Here is a 22,344-nt window from a genome sequence, read left to right on the forward strand (position 1 = left end):
GTCCGAAAATCAGTTCAGTGGGTTGCAGCCAGCATTTGATTTTGATGCAGAGACACGGTGTGCATTCTACGTAGTATAGGAAGCAGTGCTTCCCGAAACTTTGCTGATCTTCGTACGTACATGTGACCAGACACATATATCTGTGGCGTATATACATGGTGTATACGTATGTGTTTCTGTACACACATACACACATCCAATGTATCGTATGTCCTTAATCCAGTTTGAGATGTGAAATGTTTCTCTTACTATGGAGAGTGGTCAAAAAGGTCAAAAGCCACTGAGACTTTTTATCCAGTTGAACTTGAGGGAAACGAGCTGTGATACTGTGATTTAGAATGAAGAAGTGCGTATTAGGTCTCAATTCCCTTTCAGGGCACAGAGCTCCTAAAACCTTTGAAAGTTCCTCTGAAGTAATGAGGCAAGCCTAGGAAAACACCTAAACATAGGGGCTGGGTCCCAGGGAAGCCAACCCTGGGTTTTAGGGGGGGTGGAACTTTGAGCCTTACCCCCTGACCTCCGGGGAGGGAAACTGGGGTGCTGGAGACTGAGTTGCCTCACCACTGGCCAATGATGTGATCAATCACACCTTTGGAATGAAGCCTCCCTGAAAACCCAGGGGGAGGGAGAACTTCTTGGGTTGGTGAACAGTGGAGGTCCTGGGAGGGCAGCGCACCCCGAGAGAGCACGGCACCTGCACACCCTTGCCCCACGCCTCGCCCTGTGCACCTCTCCCGTCCGGCTGTTCTGGAGTTCTGGCCTCTCGTAATACACGCTGATCTAGTGAAGGAAGCGTTTCTGGGTTGTGTGAGCCGCCGTAACACCCCAGAAGTGGGTCACTGGAACCCCTAAGTCTACAGTGGGTCAGAAGCCCAGGTGAAGGGGGAGGGCAGTCTTGTGGGACTGAAGCCCTAAACTTGGGACATGTGATGCTCTCTCTGCGTAGATGGTGTCCAAATAGCTCGGTGCCGTGAGAGGAACCCCCACACGCTGGAAATGGGTGCGCAATAGTAGGGGCTCAGTGGTAAGGCCTAACGTGGCAGGAAGTAGCAAAAAAGGAAAAAAAAGAAGTCAAGGTAACAGCATCACAGAAAGAACGGCCAGATCTTGATTGCTTTCCTCAGGAAAATAAATGACTTCTCTCAGGCTACCGGCCTACTATTAGGTAGGAACTCAGTTAAGGGAACTGGTCAGACAAAGCCTCCTTATCCTCTGAGAACTCACATCAGCACTCGGTGGAAGGTATGCTTCTCTAAGCGCGAAGTGAGTAAACGCTATCGGGGTGGCCTAAAGCTCCCCCAAGTCTCCACAGAAGTAGATCACCATCACAGAAGGAAATTTAACGTCAGAGGTGCTAACTACCACGTGAATCGGAGGAGGTAAATTTGCCCTCTTCCAGGTGGCTTTCTTCCATCCCCATGTGGTATCTAGCTTCACGCACTAGAAGGGGGGATGCAGGGAGACTGTGCAAAGGACTTAAAGATAATTCGGATGGGCCACAGGCCCAGGACACAAAGGCTGCCTGAAGGGAAGCGGGGCCATGGGCCCTTCTATGGCCTCCACTCGACTCTAGTTTACATGGGGAGGAAATGCCCAGGGCGTCAACGAAGCAGCCACCAACTTCCCACAGAGCAGGTAAGCGAGCTTTCATTTTAAGGGTCTGGGACGAGGAAGCCATCTGTGACCTTCAAGGGATAGGATGGCCTCAACGAAATGTGTGCTACGTGTGGGGCCCAAAGTTCTGGCTGTGTGAACTTGAGGAAGACCCTCGCTGTGCCTGAGGCTAACCCCTCTTATCCAAAAGGGTGCCTCTGGGATTCCCTCATGTCCTAGAGCCCTAGGTCAGAGCAGTAATACTATACTTTAATGTGAACTTCGGAAGTCCACAGTTGACCGTAAGCGTCTCGAGGGCAAGGAATCTGGCATTTCTTTGCATCCCTAACACCTCCAGCGGTCCAAAGTCAGGTGCCGGTAAAAGCTGACGGGCCAAAAGGGAGAGCATGTGATTTACATCAAACCAACATGTGGTCTTCTCGTGAACCATGGCATCTAGGGACAAAAGACAGCTAAGATAGTCAAGATGGAGGTGGGGGTGGTGGGTGGAAGACAGCTGAGATTTTTAGGTGTTAAAATCAACACATCAGAGGCACTCAGCAGGGAAAAGATGGCTGGTGCAGACATTTAAAATTAGCTTCCCGCAACAGTTCCTTAGCAACGCTCTATCAGAACATCAGTGCTTTTAATGTGCACCGTGCAACGTTCACGCACACAGCAAAGAGCCAGGACCCGGCCACCGGGAGCGGACACTGAACAACAAGATCAGAAAAACACAGGACTCAAAATACCCTCCTCGTGGCCCTTACGGAGAGGAACAAACAGCCAGATTCTCTGCTGCCCTTCCCTCCGGGGCTGCCCACGAGGGATGCCAATCCCTGCCCACCGAGACGTGTGTCCTCCGCTTTGGCTTGTCGAGGTGTTCCATCTACTTGCTTACAGGTGACTACAGCCATTCTTTTTATTCATTGAAGGGAGGTGGGTCAGTGACTCTGGTTTATGTCACAGCAATAAAGTAAAACAAACACTCCCAAATGCTAGGAAGACATCTGAAGCTCCTACAGGCTAGTGGGAAAATCTGGCGGGGGGAAAATGCTGCTTTTATAGGAGGGGCAAAATACGCAAGGTCAAAGTGACGGTGAGAAATAGAGGCATTAATAGAATTAACATCTTTCTTTACAGAGATGGTATTCCACCTAGGAAAGTGAAGTCAACAACAAAGTAGCATACAAAGAGTTCGCTGTACCTGTATTTAACAAATGGGGTAAGATACAATTTTTAAATATAAAGGGCATCAGATTGGAAGTCAGAGTCCCCCCCCCCCCCCCCCCCCCCCCCCCCGCCGCCCCCCAACCATATACTAAGCACGTTCTGGATTTCACCGTATCGCGCGTATCGACTGTGTGTCCCCGGCAAAGGTGCCATCGGGGCGTGAATTTCTTTGTAAAAGTCACATCATCGTTGCTCTTAAGAAGAAGCTATCTTATCTCGTAATTAACGCTTCAGACTGATGCGCAAAGCAAGTAAAATAACGTGTAAGTCGATAGTCTTATTTCTAGAGACAACGCTGGTATACAGGTGTTTGAATTCAACCAGCATCCAGAACCAGTCAATTCAGTCATCCAAGCCAGAACTCGACACTCAACAATATTCTCTTCGCACAATGACCCCAGACTGGCACTCTGTCAGCAAGTGCCTCCTTAAACACGGGAAATACGCGGGCTAGGGTACAGAAATGAGGGGCCTAATTCCAGTAGGTGTGAGTTACTTGCACGTCGTGGGCCTTACCTCTGGAACTAGGGAAGGAGTTGGTGAGCTGTTCCATCACTTCCTCTAACCCTGTGCTTGTGTCCTGGGGAGGACTGAGCAGGTCTTCCTCGCCTTAACGAAAGCAAGCACAAACAATGGCCAGTTACACTTCCGGAAAACAGACATTTTGAGAAAAAGCCCAGTCTGGGCGCCTGGGTGGCTCAGTCGGTAGGGCATGTGACTCTGGATCTTGGGGTCATGAGTTTGAACCCCAGATGGGGTGCAGAGATTACTATAAAATACAAAATAAGGGGTGCCTGGATGGCTCCGTCGGTTAAGTGTCCAACTTTGACTCAGGTCGTGATCTTCCGGTTTGTGGGTTCGAGCCCCGCATTGGGCTCTACGCTGATAGCTCAGAGCCTGCATCGGATGCTGTGTCTCCCTCCCTCTCTGCCCCTCCCCCGCTTGCGCTCTGTCTCTCTTCCAAAAATAAATAAAAACATTTTTTAAAAAATTTTAAAAATGTTTAAAAAGTCATTTTAGAATCATTTCCATTCGCTCATAAATAACATCAATAAAAATAACCCCTCAAGCTGCATAATTGGGGAATGACTTCTTCAAGGGAAGAACTCCATGCAGGGATCTATACTCTGGTCTTGGGAGAAGGAAATGGTTTACCTGTTTAGAAGCCAAGATAAAATCGACCTAAGTTTCTTAGGCCCCATTAATAAAGGTGAAATGTTTTCCTTTGTAATGAAAAAATTATTAGACCCTTGCAGTGTGCCTGTTCAACGAAAGGAACTAAGAATGTGACATTTTGCATGCACTTTAGGAAGGAAAGGAAGAAGCGGAGACAGAGGTGTTTTCTCCACTCTTTCCTTTGACATTTAACCAAAGGTAACAAATAAAACTCAAGCACTTTTAAAGTCCAATGAAATAGGGAGAAATAAAAGTTGCACGTGACCTATGTAGGGAGTGAAATATGACTATTCTAAGGACTGTGGATACGGAGGATACTGGGGAGTAATGTTCCTTTCCTCTTTGTTACACGGACCTACTTTATCATCATCGTGTTTTTGGAGGCTTCTAAAGGGGAAATTCTGGTTGTTGTTTTTTTTTTTTTTCATTTTTAAGAATCTGTTGACAGGAGGGGAGAAGGATGTTTTGGAAGAAAAAGGAATTAGGGATGGACGGTCCTCGTCTGAGATAGGGAGTCCTCTTGAAGATGATGTCGATCTGTATGTCTCTACTGATGATGGTTCATGGGTTGACAGGAACGCACCTCAGACATTTGCAGCAAGGGAGAGATTTCTTCACTGAGAACAAAATTACTTGCAACTCTCAAAGTCTCTGCAAACTAAGTTTCTGATGTTCTTAAGTTCAAGCTCTATTCGTTCAGGACAGTGTCACTTGCATCTAAAACAAGACCTTGCTTCCAGATCAACAGTAATGAAGATGCTTAAGGACAACCTCAGGTTCACATCGGACTTGGAAGTGACTGGACAGCCGGCGATTTAGTGACGTAAACATGCTTGTTATCTCCTTTTGTCTATGCCACTGGGATCTTCATTTACGATTATAATCCTGCATTCATTACTAAGTTTTCACCTTGTCTTTTTTTTTTTAAGTGTAAGCTCAAACAATGCTTGGCCCAATGTTCACCGCAAAGAGAGTCCTATCCCAGTGGATGTTAAGGCTGTACGTCAACATCAAGGTGGAGAGCTTAGGGGCACAGGACAGACAAAGAGCCTCTACTTCTGTGAGTCTCATGGTAATATACCAAAGAAAACCTCTTTCAGATACTAAGGACAAGAAATAAGTGGTGAAAGTTAAGATCCCAAGATAGAAAAAGAAGTTACAGTAGCTACCTACCAATCTACACACACACACACACACACACACACACAACTTCCTTCTATTTATGTGTTTAGCAACGAAAACAATGAAATAGAGCACCTTTAATTTCTTTTTTCCTGAGAGTTCAAACTACCATTATGTGGTGAGGGTGGAATGAATGAAACAATGCCAGCAGGAACAGAATCCTGACACCTGCAGGGGTGAATACACGTCTTCATCCCATTACTGATGCAAATTTTGCCAAGTTGTGGAACATGAGGCATTTTGAACGGCAGTAAGTCTGCTTTAGCGATAATACGCCTTACAGAATAAATCAGAACCAACAGAGGCAAGCATGACCAGCCTGACAGGTGAATTACATTACCCTGGAGCTCCAGGAACTGAATAGAAGTGTGGCGAGATTCAAATACAGTTCAGGGATGGGGTAGGCATTCCTCTGCCTCAGTTATTTCAGGGATCAAAGTTTAAAGCATAAACCTAATGATGTCGACCAGGTTCATCTTTACAGATGAACTATTATCTGTAAGTTTCAAATCCGAGTGTCCAAGTACAAATCTAAAATTGGCTTGCTTTAATGGAAAACTTTCAGGACAGTGATGAAGGTATCCCTTCAAATATTTTTCAAGTGCCTCGTGCATCCTGCACAGTACATACACGAATAAAGTATCCTCTTGTTTTCTTCGTTGCTCAAGACTTCCTCACTAAGTAAAAAGTCCCCTGGGCTTAACTACTCCTTTTAAGAATCAAAATCAGAGTTCTCACGTGTGTGCATGAGTAGAGCTGAATCGACGCTGAAACATGCTTGACGGCTCATATTTTCTGCGTCAATTATACTGAAAAGTGAAAACTGCTAAATGACACCTGAAATTTGAGCAACACCACTGGATTCTTTGATATTGAGCCAGATTTTAAATGTCTAAAAAAATAGCCATACAAATGACCACACGGCAAGATTAGTTTATTTATACTAACATTTATCAAGAGCCAACTCTATGTCAGGTGCTGTTGTGCGTGCTGGGGAGATAGCAGTCAACAACAAAAAAGCCCTGTATCCATGGAACTCCCATTCATATGGAGGTACACAGTCTAAACAAGTAAGTTAGGTATGTCACATGGTGAGGAACCTTCACGAGAGAGGATGAGTGGGGAACCTTCAGAAAGGGGAATCTTGGAAGCCTTCGTTGATGAGGTGCAGTCGGGCAAAAACTGTAAGCACGTGAGGGCATGACCCATGGATATACAAGACAGGAAAGCAAACACAAAGACTTTCAGAGGGGAGTGTGACTGGCTTGCTCAAACAGCAAGAAGGTCAGTGTAGACAGAAGGGAGTGACCGAGTACTGGCGGGGAGCATGCTTCCCTGCCCCAGGAAGTTGGACTTGGTCACGTGACCTTCTTTGGCCAATGGAATGTTGGCAGATAGAAGGAGAGTTCTGTAACGTCCTTGGGTTGTTGGGCTTGTCCTCTTGTGCCGATGTCCTGTAAGGAGCGCATGGCCCAGAGAGCCTACTCATCCAGGAAGGAGGAGAGGGAGGTGGGACAGACCTGAATCCACCCTACAACTTGGAGTCAAGCCTAGATGAGCTGCAGCAGAACTCCAGCCAACCAAGAGGTGCATGAACGAGAAATATGTAACCTGAGGATTTTGTAATTATTTTGTCACACGGCAATAGGTGACTGTTACATACCATTGTAAGACATCAAACCAGAAAGCTACTAATATTTATACATCTTCTCATCACATACTCATGTGTAGCTATCACAGGCAACCCAGAAATGTGTTAAATAACACCAGTGACCACAGGTTCTCCCTTACCCCACAACCCCCCCCCCCCCAGAGCCAGTTACTGAACAAGAAAATATTAAGTCCCAACTGTATACCCTAGGAATTTGGCCAGCCCTTATTCCTATTACACTGTTTCACTGCCTGCTCAAACGGCATATTGTTAATGGTCAATGGATTCCATACTTAGTTAATGAAAGTGCTTTCACAATGATTCAAGTAGATTCTACTCCACTCTGACTCCCACAAACATGTAAAACAAAATCCTTTCTGAATTATTAACTATAGCCTCCATAGCCTGTCTGAAGGTGGTCCAACAAAATGACTGATACATTTACCAAAGAAAATGAACGCACCAAAGTAAGACAGGGTAAAGTTGGTTTGCTATGGACAAAATAGTCTTTAAATTCTGACACTCACCATGGTTTTAGGCTTTACTTGAAGGCGTGATAGCCCATGTGACCCAATTCCCTTTGCTCGACTGAAATGATCATGGTTCTACTTGCTACAAAGCGACTTCGGCCAGGGCGGTTCAGTCATTTGAGCATCCCTGACTTGGGCTCAGGTCATGAGCTCACAGTTTGTGGGTTTAAGCCCCATGCCGGGCTCTGTGCTAATGTGTGGAGCCTGCTTCAGATTCTGTCTCCCTCTTTCTCTGTCCCTCCCCTGCTTGTGCGCTCTCAAAATTAAACATTAAAAAAAAAAGTGACCAGCCAGAACCTATGTAGCCTATGCTGAAAAGATCTGCAAATCCTTTTATCTGTGATTTTGATGATACCTAAGCCAACTGCTTTCTCTGTATCAAATAGGAACAATGTGCTAGATTTTCTCTTAAAAGGGGAGCTGTATACAAACAACTACCCCCATCATTATTTTTCTTTAGATTACTAATGTAAATCACGTTATATCTTGAACCAGTTTCCAATTCGATGTATGATTACCTTATTACTTCTCTCTTTACTGCCTTTCTCCAATGGCTTTTTAAATTAGGCTTTAGGGTACCTGGTTTCAATTTTGAATACAATTGCTTTGTACAGGTTTTTAAACATATTCTAGTATCTAATGATGATGCCAATGATTAGCTGGTCAGTATGGAAGGGGGTCATTCCACACTGTGAATGATACAGTGAAAGGTAGTGACATTCAGAGCCAATATTCGTTTCAATTTATTTTTTTAGGTGTACAACATAATGATTTGAAATATGTATACATTGCAAATTGATGACTGTAACATTGGTCGCCAAATTACCTACACTTTTCTTGTGACAAGTACCTAAGATTTACTCACTTAGCCACTTTCAATTATACAGCACAGTACAGTATTGTTAATCGTCTCTATGCTGTATGTTACATTGCCAAAACTTCTCTTATCGACGGAAGTTTCTACCTTTTGACCACCTTCACTCATTTCTCCCAACCCTGCCTATGGCCATCACTCATCTGGTTCTGTGTATCTATGAGTTTCCTTTTCTTCAGAGTTCACATATAAATGAGATCATGTATTTATCGTCTTCTAACTGAGTGTAGTTAGCATCATGCCTGCAAGGTCCATCCATGTTGTCACAAACGGCAGGATTTTATTCTCTTTGATGGTTTAATTTTCATTGAATACACACACACATTACATTTTCTTTATCGGTCATTGGACATGAAGGTTGATGCCATGTCTTGGCTATTATAACTGATGCTGCAGTGAACACTGTGGTTCAGATATTTTTTTGAGGTAGTGATTATGCTTCCTTCAGATAAATACCCAGAACTGGAATTACTGGATCATGTAGTACTTGAACTTCTAAATTTTTGAGGAACCTCCATACTGTTTTCCATTGTGGCTGCACCAGTTTGCATTCCTGCCACCATGCCCAAGAATTCCCTTTGCTCCACATCCTTACCAACACTTGTTATCTCTGGTCTTTTTGATAATAGCCATTCCACCAGGTGTGAGGTGAAATCTCATTATGATTTTGACTTGTATTTCCCTGGACATGAGTGATGTTCAGCACTTTTTCATGTACCTTTTGGCCATCTGTTTGAGAGCAGGAAGCATGTACCTGTTGGACATAAACATTGGGAAATGTCTATTTAGCTCTTCTACCTATTTGAAAATCAGATTTTTTTTTCTATTGAGTTGTAGGAATTCATGTATTTTGGATGATAGTCTCTTATCAGATAAAGGATTTGCAAATATCTTCTTCCATTCCGTAGGTCGCCTTTTTCGTTGATGGTGTCTTCTGCCGTGCAGAAGGTTTTCAGTTGAATGTAGTCCTACCTGTTTGCTTTTGCTTAACTGTGCTTGTGCTACATCTAAAAAGTCCTTGCTGAGACAGATGGCCAGGAGCCTACCTCCTAAGACTTGTATTGTTTCAGGTCATATGTTCAAGTCTTTAACCCATTTTGAGTTGGGTTTTGTGCAAGGTACAAGAGAGTAGTCTAGCTTCATTCTTTTGCCTATGGATATCCAGTTTTCCCAACACCATTCACTGGAGAGACTTTCTTTTCCCCATTGTATATCCTTGGCTCCTTTGTCATAGATAAATTGAGTATATATGCATGGGTTTATTTCTGGGCTTTCTACTCCACTGCGTCGATCTTTCAGTTTGATTTTAAATGTCAATACCACATTGTCTGGACCATTATGGCTTGGTAATATGGTTTGAGATCAGGAACCATCATGCCTCCAGCTTTGGTCTTTGTCAAGATTGCTTTGGCTATTGGGGGTCTTTGGTGGTTCCATGCCTATTTTAGGATTGTTCTGTTTCTGTGAAAAATACCATTGGGATTTTGATAGGGACTGCATTAACTCAAATGCTTTATGTAGGATGGATATTTTAGCAATATTCTTTTAACCCATGAGCATAAAATAGCTCTCCATTGTTTGCATCTTCTTCCATCATTCTTCCATCGATGGTTGATAGCTTTCACTGTACAGGTCTTTCAGCACCTTCATTAGATGTATCCCCAGGTGTTTTATGTATTTACTTTTTGATGTAAATGGGGTTGTTGTCTTAATTTCTCTTTCTGATAGCTTGTTATTAGCGTAGAGAAACAACAGGTTTCTGGATATTGATTTTGTATCCTGCAACTTTACTGAATTCAGTTATTAGTGCTAACTAATCATTAGTTAGCGGGTGGAGTGTCTGCTAAAAATTAGTCCCGCTAAAAACTAGTGGGTGGAGTCTTTAGGCCTTTCTCTCTATAAAACACATTGTCTGCAAACTGGGGTCATTTTTGTCCTTCCTTTATGATTTGGATGGCTGGTTTTTGTTTTTCTTCAGTGATTGTTCTGGCTACGACTTCCAATGCTATGTTGCATCAAAGCAGCATGATGTTGGCGGTGGGCTTGTTCCATATGGCCTCTATTATGCTGATGTATATTCCCTCTCTGCCCACTGGGTGATAGTTTTTATCATGGATGGACATTGAATTTTGTCAAATGCCTTTTCTTCCCCTACTGCAAGGATTGTCCGACTGTAATCCTCGGTGGCATTGCTGTGTTGTGTCATGTTGATTTGCAGACATTGAACCATTCTTGCATCCCTGGAATGAATCCCACTGGATCGTGCTATACGATCCTTGTATCACATTGTTGAATTTGTTTGGCTGACATTTGCCGAGGTTTTTGCATCTGTCTTTATCGTGGATATTGGCCTATCGTCTTCTTCTTTTGTGGTGTCCTTGTCTGGTTGTGGTAGCAACATAATGCTACCCTCATAAAATGAGCCTGGGAGTGTTCCCGCCTCTTCAATTAAGTGTGAAAAGGATACATATGAACTCTTTATATGTTTGGTAGAATTCACCTGAGAAGCCATGTGGTCCTGGGCTTCTGTCGGTTGGAGGGTTTGTGATTACCAATTCAACCTCCTTTTGAGTAACGGGTCTTGCCAAATCTTGTATTTCTTCATGACCCAGTCTTTGTAGGTTGCCGTATTCTAGGAATTTATCCATCCATCTCTTCGAGGTTGTTGAGGTAGTGGGTGTATAATTGTTTTTAAGCGTCTCTTACGATCCTTTGTATTTAGGACAATCTGTTTTATTATCTCCTTTTCTTGTTTTAATTTTAAATTCCAGTACACATACAGTGTTATGTTAGTTTCAGGTGTTCAATATAGCGATTCAACAATTCCATACATCCGTGATGCTCATCATAATAAGTAAACTCCTTAATCCCCATCACCTATTACATCTCCTCTTTGATTTCTAATTTTGACTCCTTTTCTTTTGGTGAGTGTAGCTAAACGTTTGTCTATTTTTATCTTTTCAAAAACTGAGCTCTTAGTGTCATGGAGCTTGCCTTTTTTTGATGCTATTCCCTTTATTTCCACTCTGATCTTTATTTCCTTCCTTCTCTTAACTTTGGATTTTGTTCTTTTCTGCTTCCGTGAACTGTAAAGTTAGGTTGTTTGAGATTTCTCTGGTGTCACGGTGTAAGTATTTATCACTGTGAACTCCCTCTTTGAACTGCTTTTGCTGTGTCCCATAAATTTTGGTACGTTGTTTCCACTTTCATTTGTCTCAAGGTATTTTTTAAATTTCTCTTTTGATTTCTCTTTGACCCACTGGTTGTTGTTTAATCACCTATTTGGGAATTGTCTAGTTTTCTTCTTGTAACTGGTTTCTAGTTTCAGACCATTGTGGTCAGAAAAGATGCTTGATTTCAATCTTCTTAAACTTACCAACACTTGTTTGGTGGCCTCTAACATAGGATCTATCCTGGAGATGGTTCCAATTATGCTTTAGAATGTATATTCTCTTTCTGGGTATCTAAGTTATGTCCAGTGTTTGCCTACTGATTTCCTGTCTGTATGATTTATCCATTAATAAAGAGGGGAATATTAACGTCCCCTACTCTTACTGTATTACTGTCAATTTCTCCCTTTAGGTCTGTTAACATTTGCTGTATATATTCTAGTGCTTCTATGTTGGGTTCATAAATACATACAAATGTCATATCCTTATTGGACTGTCCCCTTATTACCTGGTGCCTTTTTTTGTGTGTCTCTTATGACAGTCTCTGTTTTTAAGCCTATGGTGTCTGATGGAAGTAAAGCCATCCCAGCTTTGTTTTGGTTTCATTTCCATGGAATATCCTTCTCCATCCCTTTACTTTCAGTCTGCATGTGTCCTTGTATGTGAAGTGAGTCTCTTATAGGCAGCACGTAGATGGGAGTTCCTAAAAATTTCGGGTAGAGTTGATAAGCAATGTCACATTAGTCATGGAACTCCGTACCTTACGCTATGCTCACAAGTGTAGCTCCCATCTGTCACCATACAATGCTATCATTGACTACATTCCCTGTGCTGTGCCTTTTATTCCTTGACTTAATCGTCCCATAACCAGAAGACTGTTATTTCCCACTCACCTTCACCCATCTTGCCCCATCCTTTACTGCTGTCCCCTCTGGCAGCCATCAGTTTGTTCTCTGTATTTATCGGTCTGACTCTGACTCTTGTTTGTTCATTTATTGTGTTTTTTAGAGTCCACATCTGAGTGAAATCACGAGGTGCTGGTCCTTTTCAGTCTTCTGTGAGTTAGCACACTGGAGTCCTGGGTGGGGCTTTTTAGATTGTAGGTTTCAGTCTGTTTTCATTTAAAGTAATATCTCAGGGGCACCTGGGTGGCTCAGTCAAGCCTCCAACTCTTGGCTTTAGCTTAGGTCATGATCTCATGGCTTCATGGGTTCGAGCTCCACATCGGGCTCTGCGCTGGCAGTGCACAGGCTGCTTGGGATTCTCTCTCGCAAGAGAAAGAAACTTAAATAATTTCTCATAGGTATGCACTTACTTTCAAAATTGTTTTCTGGCTATTTTGTATTTCCTTTGCTCTCTTGCTCTCTTCCTCTGTGATTTGATCTTCTGTAGTCATGTGCCTTGATTTATCTTTTACGTGTCTACCAAAAGTTTTTGTGTTGTGGTTACCATGAGGCTTATATAAAATCTATGTGTCATAGTCTGTTTAAAGTTGGTAACGACTTAGTTTGAATGCATTCTACAACTCTCCATTTTTGGGGCGCCTGGGTGGCTCAGTCGGATGAGCGTCCGACTTCGGCTCAGGTCATGATCTCGTGGTTCGTGAGTTCAAGCCCCGAGTCAGGCTCTGTGCTGACAGCTTAGACCCTGGGGCCTGCTTCGGATTCTGTGTCTCCCTCTCTCTCCTCCCCTCCCCTGTTGATGCTCTGTCTCAAAAATAAATAAAAAACAAAAAAAATAAAAATAAAAAATAAACTCTCCATTTTTACTCCTCTCTCAACATTTTACACTTTTGATGACACAATTTATATCTTTTTATCTAGTGCATCCATTAATGAATCATTGTTATTTTTACTACTTTTGCCTTTTAACGTTCATGTGAAATTTCTAAGCGATTAACCTACCACCATTACAGCATTATTCTGAATGTAATGATGTACTTACCTTTCCCAGTAAGGTTTATATTTTCATATATGTTCCTGTCACTAATTAGTGCCCTTTGAGCTTAAAGAAGCCCCTTTGGCGTCTCTTGTAAGACTGGCCGAGTGGTGTGAATTCCATCAGCTTGTGTGGAAAACTCTTCTATCTTTGCTTTACTTCTGCAGGACAGTTTTGCCGAATAGAGTATTGTGGATGGCAGTTTTTTTTCTTTCAACACTTGGAATATATCATTGAACTCCATTCTGACCTGCAGAGTTTGTGCTGACAAATCTGAGGGTCTTCTATGGGTTCCCTTGTACTTCACACATTTTCTTGGCTGCTTAAGATTCTCTCCTTGTCTGTATCTTCTGACAAGTTAATTATAACGTGTCTGGGTGTGTGTCTCTTAATTCCTCTTACTTGGAACTCTCTGGGCTCCCGGATCTGGATGTCTGTTTCCTTGCTCAAGTTGGGAAAGTTTTTTGACCCTTTCTTTCTTTCTCTGCTCCTCTGAGACCCCTCTAATGTGAATATTTGTCAGCTTGATCGTATTCTAGAAGTCTCTTAGGCCATTTTCAGTCTTTGCTCTTCTGATGGATGGATTCTACTGTCCTGTCTGGGACTGCTCATCCATTCTTTGAGTATATGTCCTCTGTTACTGAACCCCTCTCAAGTATTTTTCAGCTCAATTATTGTATTCTTCAGCTTTGTGGTTTCAACTGGGTACTGTCTTCTATTTTCTCTGTCTTTGGTGAAGTTTTCACCTTAGCTGCATTGCTCCCGAGACCGTGATGAGCATCACTAGGACCATCGTTTTGAACTCTATCAGTAAAATCACTCATGTCCACTTCATTAACATCTCTTTTGAGGTTTTGTTTTGTTCTTTGATTTGCAACATATCCCCTTTCATTTTCCTTGACAGTCTGTGTTGGTTTCTATGCACTGGAGAAAACAGCCACCTCTCCCAGTCTTGGACTGGTTTAAAATCCTTGTAGACGAATCTTCTCTTTCAACTCTGCCCTAGCTCTTGGTTGTCTCTCAAACATTTGTTTGTCCAAGCAGCTCTCTTGGTTCTTAGTGGCACCCAGTGATTGAGGGCAAGCCAAGACCTGTCAGTGTGCCAAAGGGGAGGATCTCAGCCAGCAGCTTTTCAAGCCTGCGGATCTACTTTGTTCAGGGCAAGGCTGGGAGGTGGGAGGGGGTGTTGGTTCCCTGTGCTCTGAGCCCCGAGGGAAAGCCGTTTACATTTTTTTGTTGGCCACCATCCCACCGAACCTGTGAACACAAGCCCTACTGGCCACTGAATCCGGATGATCAAGCTCTGTGTCTCCCGGGTGGCAGCCTTGAAAACCAAGAGATGGCACGTGACCTGGAGGGAGGAGGCGGGAGGGCAGCAAGATGGTAACCGCCAGCCTCCACGTTAGCTGGGGAGTATTTCAGGTGGCCCTGTGTGTGTTAAATTAGAAGCCTACTCCTCAGGCTGAAGCTGTTGTGATAAATAAGGTGGCCTCTCTGAAGACTGAGTGGGTGTATTTTACTCTGTCGCCCCTGTGCAGAGCCCCGACGGGTTAGCCATGGTGAGTCCGTGCGAGCCCTTGGCTATCTTGGACTCATGCCCTGCTGAATTGAAAGCCACATGTTCTGGGGGCCCATCTCTCAGGCAGGAGTCTAGAAAGCTGGGGCATCAGATGCGAGCTTCAGAGCTCTCCCGGGGAAAGCTGTGAGCTCCTTTCCAGTTGCGTGTTGCCACACGGGGGCTGGAGTTTATGACGGCATTGCGTTGTGTCTCAGCCTCTCCTACCTGTTTCAACGTGGGGTGTTTGTCCCCCCCGCCGTTTGTCTGCAATGTGTAGGAGTCACCGACATGTGCTGGGTTTCTTTCAGAGGGAATTGTTCCGTATGCAGTTATAGATTTGGTATGTCTGTGGGAGGAGGTAATTTCAGGACTCTGCTATCGCCATCTTTAACCAGAACCTCCAAGTAAACCTGTTAAGTATGTGGATTGTTTCTCTGTCTACACAAGGATGTGTTGTGCTTGCTTTCTAAAACGAATGCTTCTTGCGTAGACGGGGCTCGGCTAGACAAGGTAGGAGAGGGTTGATTTATGGAGGCGGGCAACATATTTAGGACCTTGTTTGTGGTCGTGATGGGGGCCGACGCCTATGTCCAAACTCATCCAGACATATACATGTGTGCATTTCGCGGGTGGAACACACTCTTCAAGAAAGTGAAAAAAATCCAAAGAAGGTAGGTACAGGAAGAAAGGAACACTGGGAAGTGTTCTAGATCATAGGTGACTAGGACAAAATGAGAACTAACTGCAAATGTGACCCTTCCCTGGATGCTGAATGAAAAAAAAATAGAAAGCTATAAAGAATATTACCGGCAGAACTGGGGCTATTTCAATTTCAATTATGTAGACTATTGTATCAGTGTTAATTTCCTGTGTGATAATTCTTTAGTTAAAACAATTTTTAACGTCTATTTGTGAGAGGGAGTGAGTGCGTGTGTGAGCAGGGGAGGGCCAGAGGGAGAAAGAGACAGAGGATTGGAAGCAGGCTCTGAGCTGCCGGTGCACAGCCCGATGTGGGGCTCAAACTCACAAACCGGGACATCATGACCTTGGCCGAAGTCGGATGCTTAACTGGCTGAGCCACCCAGGCCCCCCCCCCTCCTGTGTGATAATTCTGTAAGAGAGGACCTTTAGTCTTAGAAGATAGGTGGTGAAGTGTCATTATGTGTGGAATGTAATTATTAAATGCGCCAGTTAAATATACAAACCAATAAACTCTGCACACATATAACAGGCACTTACACCGTAAACATACACAGTATGCATACAGAGGTGTATGCACAGAAAGCAAATGTGGCAACATGTTCAATTAACTCCAATTCTGCCATAGTTTGAAATTACTCGGAATAAGAAGCTCGGGAACCTCTTTACCCAAATTAGATGAAAAAGTGGGAAGAAGGTAAGGGGTAGTCAGCAATTAGGACTTGTCGCTAAGTCACAGACCCCTGTAATATGTAGTTCACGAAAGCCAAAAGAAGGTAGACTTTGTTAATTTGTCTCTTCCAACACAATGTAAGCTTCGTGATGTTGTCCCCGTCACAGAACGTACGGGAAGCCACATATGGTATGCAGAGACTTCACGGTGCTGAGTACCTGGCGGTTGCCGGAAGCACTCTAACTCATGAGGTCGCCTGGGACGACACGTTAAAAAGTCACTGGGAGACTCTCTGTAAAGAATGCAGCGTGGTTCTGCAACTCCCAGCCTTATCACTGCTCAGACACTCAAAGCAGAAAGAATCGGGCTGCACTCACTCACATACTCGCATGCACCCTTCGAGAAGATGGTTACAGGGCTGAACAAACACCAAAAACACAGCCAGTCCACTTGACAGTAGCCAGTTAGCCTAAAGGCACCACGTACAGCTCTTCTGCCCCAACCGTCTCGGCTCTCCAAATCGTCAGGACCACAACCTGACGGGTACTGTCGTGCTTTTTGGACACACTGCCTCTGTGCCAGTGATGACAGGCCTCGATAATTAATGCTCCTGAGCTCCCAGGGGTCTGAATCTCACTTGTTAAAAATATGCAACTCAGTTTCGCATGCTTTGCTTATGACTTCAAAGGAAGGGGAAATCCTGCAGCGGGAAATAACAAGGAAGGCCCACGACCTCTGTTGTTTTTGGAGTTTACAGGCTTTTCAAAGGCATCTATTTGTTCATGTGCTGAGCTATCACTTTCGGTCGCAACCGTCCGTTAGTTGTATTCAGATCTCACGGGGAGACAGGGAATCTGATGCCGACACGGCCCTGCATCCCGGGGGTGCGATAAAGCCAGGAAGAGTGTTTCCCACACATTCTCTTCCTTCGCAGAAGCACTGGAACCTGGCTTTCCTATGAGATTTGACTTCTCTGGAGGAACACAGGACTCTGCCCACTGCTTGAAGGTCTTAAAATTCATCAGATTTGTGTCCACTGCCCTTTTGCCCTCTTCAGGGCCCTCATCTTCCTTCCTCTATTCCTAAGAACCTCACTACCGTCTGAAGAGCCCAACAATCCGGGTCTCCTCAAACCCATGAAAAGCAGCCCTCAGTGTCTCCATGTAGCAGCAGCTCACATGGGCAGGGCTTGAAAGCATCTTACATTCATCATGTCCAACTTTCCAATTTCCCAGACCATGGTCCCTGATCACCACAGAACTCACATCCTTCACTCTTCCTGTCCGTCCCACCCATTTTGGTTGGGCACTTGGCCTCTCCATATGCTCATCTATGGAACATCTTCAGTATAAATGAAGTATAAAATGAATTCGTCAACACACCAGGATACCAGAGGTCTACGGGCGAGGGATCAAGGAGAACACGCGTCTCTTCCCCTCCCGGAGGTAAGACCGAGAGGGTCAAGTATAACCAGTCTCGGCCCAGGGACAAGGAAACAGAAAACACGGGGTCTGCCTCATGCTGTGCCTCGAGAGAGAAGGAGAAAGGAGGGGGACAGAGCAAGTATTTGGGGCCTTCACGACCCGCCCCCGCATGTCGAAGTCTAGCAGGGCAGGAAAATCCAACAGGCAGATGGCTGGTGACCGTCTACCATCATTTAGGTCTCATGCCCTCCAGTTTTCTTCGAACCCCGTCCTAGCAGAGAACACTGCTGAAAAACACTAGACCGTGTCCTCAACAAATTCATCTTCTACTCCAGTCCTTGTTGTTACTTAGTCACGTTTCACGAGCGTCTCGGCTTTGCTTCAGCCTCCCTCGTCTTCGAGATGACCCAGTCCTTTACTTCCCTGAAGAGGCAGAAATCCTCCGACTTCCCTCGTCTCGGCTGCAAATGCTTTCTCAGAAGCGGCTCGTGCATTTGCGTGGTGCAACGCGCTGTAATTTGTTTTCTGCGTTTGACCTTGTGCCCGCATCTTCCTCCTACCTGCTTGCCACTCCTTCACTACCCCGTCACACCAGGTCCGGACCTGCGCTTCAGCTCCTTCCTGCACGTGACTTGGACCTGCCAGTTTCTCCCAGTATGTCCCCAAAGGGATGACTATCTTCTTCCAACCAAGTGGCCTCGGCTCGGTTCCCAGTCAGGCCTGGAGCCCCAGGCACCGTATTTTCAGATCCTAGTCTCGCAGTCCTGTCTTCCCACCCATCCCTGATGTCTCTCAAGCCTAGACTCTGAACTCCCATAACTGGGCCTTTTGCGTTTGCCTCTTGATCTCTCTTTCCACCTATAACAGTTTTCCTCTGGGCCGGAGACAGCTGCCAGAATAGATCTTTTGAGACACTGCGTACCTGCGAAACAGGATTTTCAGTGGCTCTCCAACACTGACCGGTAGGAGTCACACACCTTTGCCCAACACTCAGGTCACTGTACTGTGATCCCAGCCTTCCTCTGTGGCATCATTTCCTGCCCTCCTGCTTGGACCAGATTTCTCTACAGCAGTTCTGAGCCCTTGGCCCAAGGTCTTCATTTTCACTTAATGTCATTCCTTCTTCAAAGAGTGCTCGCTTCCTCCTTCACCCTTCAAAACTGTTCACAGAAAGCAATTCAGGGTAAAGCCTTTTCTGGCCTCCAAAATGAATGGAACTTAAAGACTAGACGGCCTTATTCCTTTTTATAATTTTCTTTCGTTATTCTAGAAAAGGGGGGGGGGGGAGAGGAGGAGGGAGGCAATCTCCGACAGGCTCCAGGCTCATCACAGAAGCTGACACGGGGCTCGACCCCACGACCTTGGGATTGTGACCTGAGCCAGAATCAAGAGTCAGATGCTCAACTGGCTGAGCCAGCCAGGCTGTCCCACGTTGCCTTGTTCTGAGTAACGGAACGGCGGGCCCTTTGAGGGGCCCTGGACCGTGTGACTCATTTTTGTAGGCCGAAGACATTTACGACCGTGCCTTGTACGGGGCAGACAGTAGGTGATTCGGTTCATGATGTGAACCTCCGAGCAAACAATTCACCATTTCCAGCCCCGAAGGGAAAACAAACCGCAGGAGTAGCTAAGACACTTACCCATGGATTCTGAAGTCTGACTGCCAACCACCCGGAGCAGCATAGGCTGACTGCTGTCTGACCTCTGAAGAGAGGTAGAAGGGGAAGACACCGTTGTACCATTCACCTTGGCCTCGGCCTGGGGCTAAGGTATCCAGGAAAAAAAAAACAGAATTAGCACTCCAATAATTGTATACGTTTAAAATGAGCGTACTCAGGACTCAGAACTTATAAGCTTTTTTACTTAGAAACTTGCCAAGTTTTGCTGTTGATAAAGCTCCGCAGGTGACGTCTTTGTATCTGCACTGTCCCCCCTTATACATTTGAAAAGGAATGATCGCTCCATTGGAACGAGATCTATAAGATCACGAGGCCCGATGACTGAACGACTTAGAAGGTCGTGTGATGGGTAAACCATGCGAGACCTCAAAAACGTAATGGACAATGCATACTTTTCTGCATTGAGTAACGAGATGGAGGGAACACGTCTCAAACTTCAAAATTGCCACAAAGCTGGGACTCCGTGCGGGTAGAGCCTGCCGCAGTGCATGCTCTTGCTAGGTTTTCAATGGAGGCTTCCAAAGGGAGGTTTTAAGAACTAGACACCGGGGCGCCCGGGGGGGCTCAGTCGGTCAAGCGTCCGACTTCGGCTCGCGGGCTCGTGAGTTCGAGCCGCGTACCGGACCCTGTGCTCACGGCTGGGAGCCTGGAGCCCGCCTCGGCTTCCGTGGCTCCGTTTCTCTCTGTCCCTCCCCTGCTCAAACCAAAAAAAAAAGAAAAAAAAAAAAAACAAAAACCAAAACTCCGTTTCAACAGGGCACGATCTTCATTGGCTTTTAGGAGACGGGTGGAAACCTTCCGGTATTTATTTCCCAGCTCCACTTCGAGTGGCTCACACACACAAAGATACAGTGGTTTCCCTCGTCTTCTTACAGCCCTCGACAGCCAGCGCTTGGCTAGGCACCTACAGGGCACTCGAGAAACGGATACCCGGTGAGACTCTGAAAAGGCCCCCCGAGCCCTACTGCCTAGCGCCGGGGCCGGGGGGGGGGGCAAAGGACGCGGCGGCCGCGCCGCGCGGGAGAGAGACGCGCGCCTCACTTGCTCCAGCAGCTGCCGGAGCCGCTGTAACTGTGACTCCAGCTGCTTGTTGTGATCTTCTAGGATCTGCATCCTGGCCTCCAGGCGGCCCTTGTGCTGACGCAGGAGCTTGGCCTCGGCAATGAGCTCGGCGTCCCGGGGACTCTGGGGAGAAGTGGGCATCATCTCGGGAGGGGACGGCAGTGGGGACAGGCCTTTATGCTCGTGCTGCTGCTTGAGACAGTCATACTCGGCTTGCAGGTTCCTGTGGGCGTCAAAAAAAGTAAAAAAAAAAAAAAACAAAAACAACAACAAGATCAAGTTGAACATCGCCTTCGGGTTTCCTAGAGGGCAGAGAGCTACATCTGACCACCACCAAACACAACGGCAAGCGAAAGAGAGGTACTCAATGAATGGTTTTCATGAGGACGATCAAACAAAATAAAATTGGAGGCTTCCGCCCGGTGTGGGGAGAGGCTTTTCAACCTTTGTATTTTACACGAAAGGCCTTGTAAGTGCCACATTCAGATGAATGAGCGGCAATGGGTTTAGTCATTTTGCAACCACTTCTTTCGGATGTCACGAGATCACAAGTTTTTACCTCTATCAACACTTGGGTTGGCTTCAAACAAAATCAAACATGTTCCACAGCAGTGTTTAACAGCATAGTAGGAGCGTGGCTGGGACCCACCACACTCTTGTAATAAATGTGACCTATGCCGTATTCGCTTCAAAAATTTTCCGAAGACATAAAGTCGCAGCTTTCCTAGGTCCTCTCCTCAATATCGAATCTCGGTCCCTCGGCCCCACCGTTTCCAAGGAGATAATGCCGTCCTGAATTCCAGGTCTGTCATTACCATGAATGTATCCACAAATACTAGGTTGAACTTGGCAAAGATGCTGGTCTCGGGCTGGTGTTTTTTTTTTTTTTTTTAAACCTACAAAAATGGCCATTTCCTGGGATTCAATCTCACAGCATTATTTGGCAATGTTCTTAGACTTTAAGAACATTATGTTCAAGAACGTACGTACCATTCTAAGAGTCGCTTTTTGCCTTCCACACCGTTTTGGAGATTTCTCCATGTTGATACATAATAGTTGGTGATTTTAAGTGCTGTAAAGTCTTATTCTCCTGCTTGAATACGTCAACAACATCCTCCTGTCAGTGGATATTTAAGTACTTTCCAACCTTTACTATTATAAACAGAGATGCAATTAACTTCCTTCTGTCTCCTTGGATACCTGTTTAACTTTGTACATGGCATCCCGCAGTACACAAATTTCAGATTGTTTTTTTAATGTTTATTTTTGAGACAGAGAGAGAGCGTGAGCAGGGGAGGGGCAGAGAGACAGGGAGACACAGAATCCCAAGCAGGCTCCGGGCTCTGAGCTGCCAGCACAGAGCCCGACGCGGGGCTCAAACTCACGAGCTGTGAGATCATGACCTGAGCCGAAGTCGGACGCTTGACCAACTGAGCTGCCTAGGCCCCCCATGTAGTACGCAAATTTCGAATTTCAATATATCCTCTGTGTGTTCTACTGCTTTTGAGAAAATCTTCCTTACACCTACGGTGTCAGGTTAAAAATTGTGGGGTTTTTGTCCTTTGTTGTGTTTTTACACTTAGAACTTCACCCAGACTCTTTTGTGGCTGCTGTAAAGACACGATCTGATTTTACTCCCCATCCCACAGAGAAGCGAAGCCAGCCCCTTTCACTAACAAGTCCATCTTTTCCTCACTCCTTTCTAACGGTAGCTCTGCAATACCTCAAGCCCTCATAAGTACACAAGTGTGCTTCTGGGCCTGTTCTGCTGGTTTATTTTTATGTTGCCATGCAGATCGCACACCACCACTTGAAATAAATGGGTGTCTGGTAAGCCCACCTGCTGTGTCCTGCCTTAATGGTGTCTTGGCTCTTCTTGTTGAGGTTTGGGGTTTCAATGAC

General features: G+C 45.2%; 1 protein-coding gene across 12 annotated transcripts in view; it reads right to left on the reverse strand.

Annotated features, from left to right (window-relative positions):
* The window catches only part of DMD (dystrophin), a 2,018,590-nt gene that overhangs the window by 11,853 nt on the left and 1,984,393 nt on the right, over positions 1–22,344 (reverse strand). For all 12 annotated transcript variants that reach the window (XM_043570319.1, XM_043570321.1, XM_043570317.1 and 9 more), the window contains 3 exons: positions 20,422–20,665; positions 19,342–19,465; positions 3,343–3,435 (listed from right to left, as the gene is read on the reverse strand). In XM_043570319.1, the coding sequence (XP_043426254.1) occupies positions 3,343–3,435; positions 19,342–19,465; positions 20,422–20,665 (461 nt within the window). The remainder of the gene's footprint in view (positions 1–3,342; positions 3,436–19,341; positions 19,466–20,421; positions 20,666–22,344) is intronic.

This window comes from Prionailurus bengalensis, chromosome X (assembly GCF_016509475.1).
Source record: "Prionailurus bengalensis isolate Pbe53 chromosome X, Fcat_Pben_1.1_paternal_pri, whole genome shotgun sequence".
Lineage (NCBI taxonomy): Eukaryota > Metazoa > Chordata > Mammalia > Carnivora > Felidae > Prionailurus > Prionailurus bengalensis.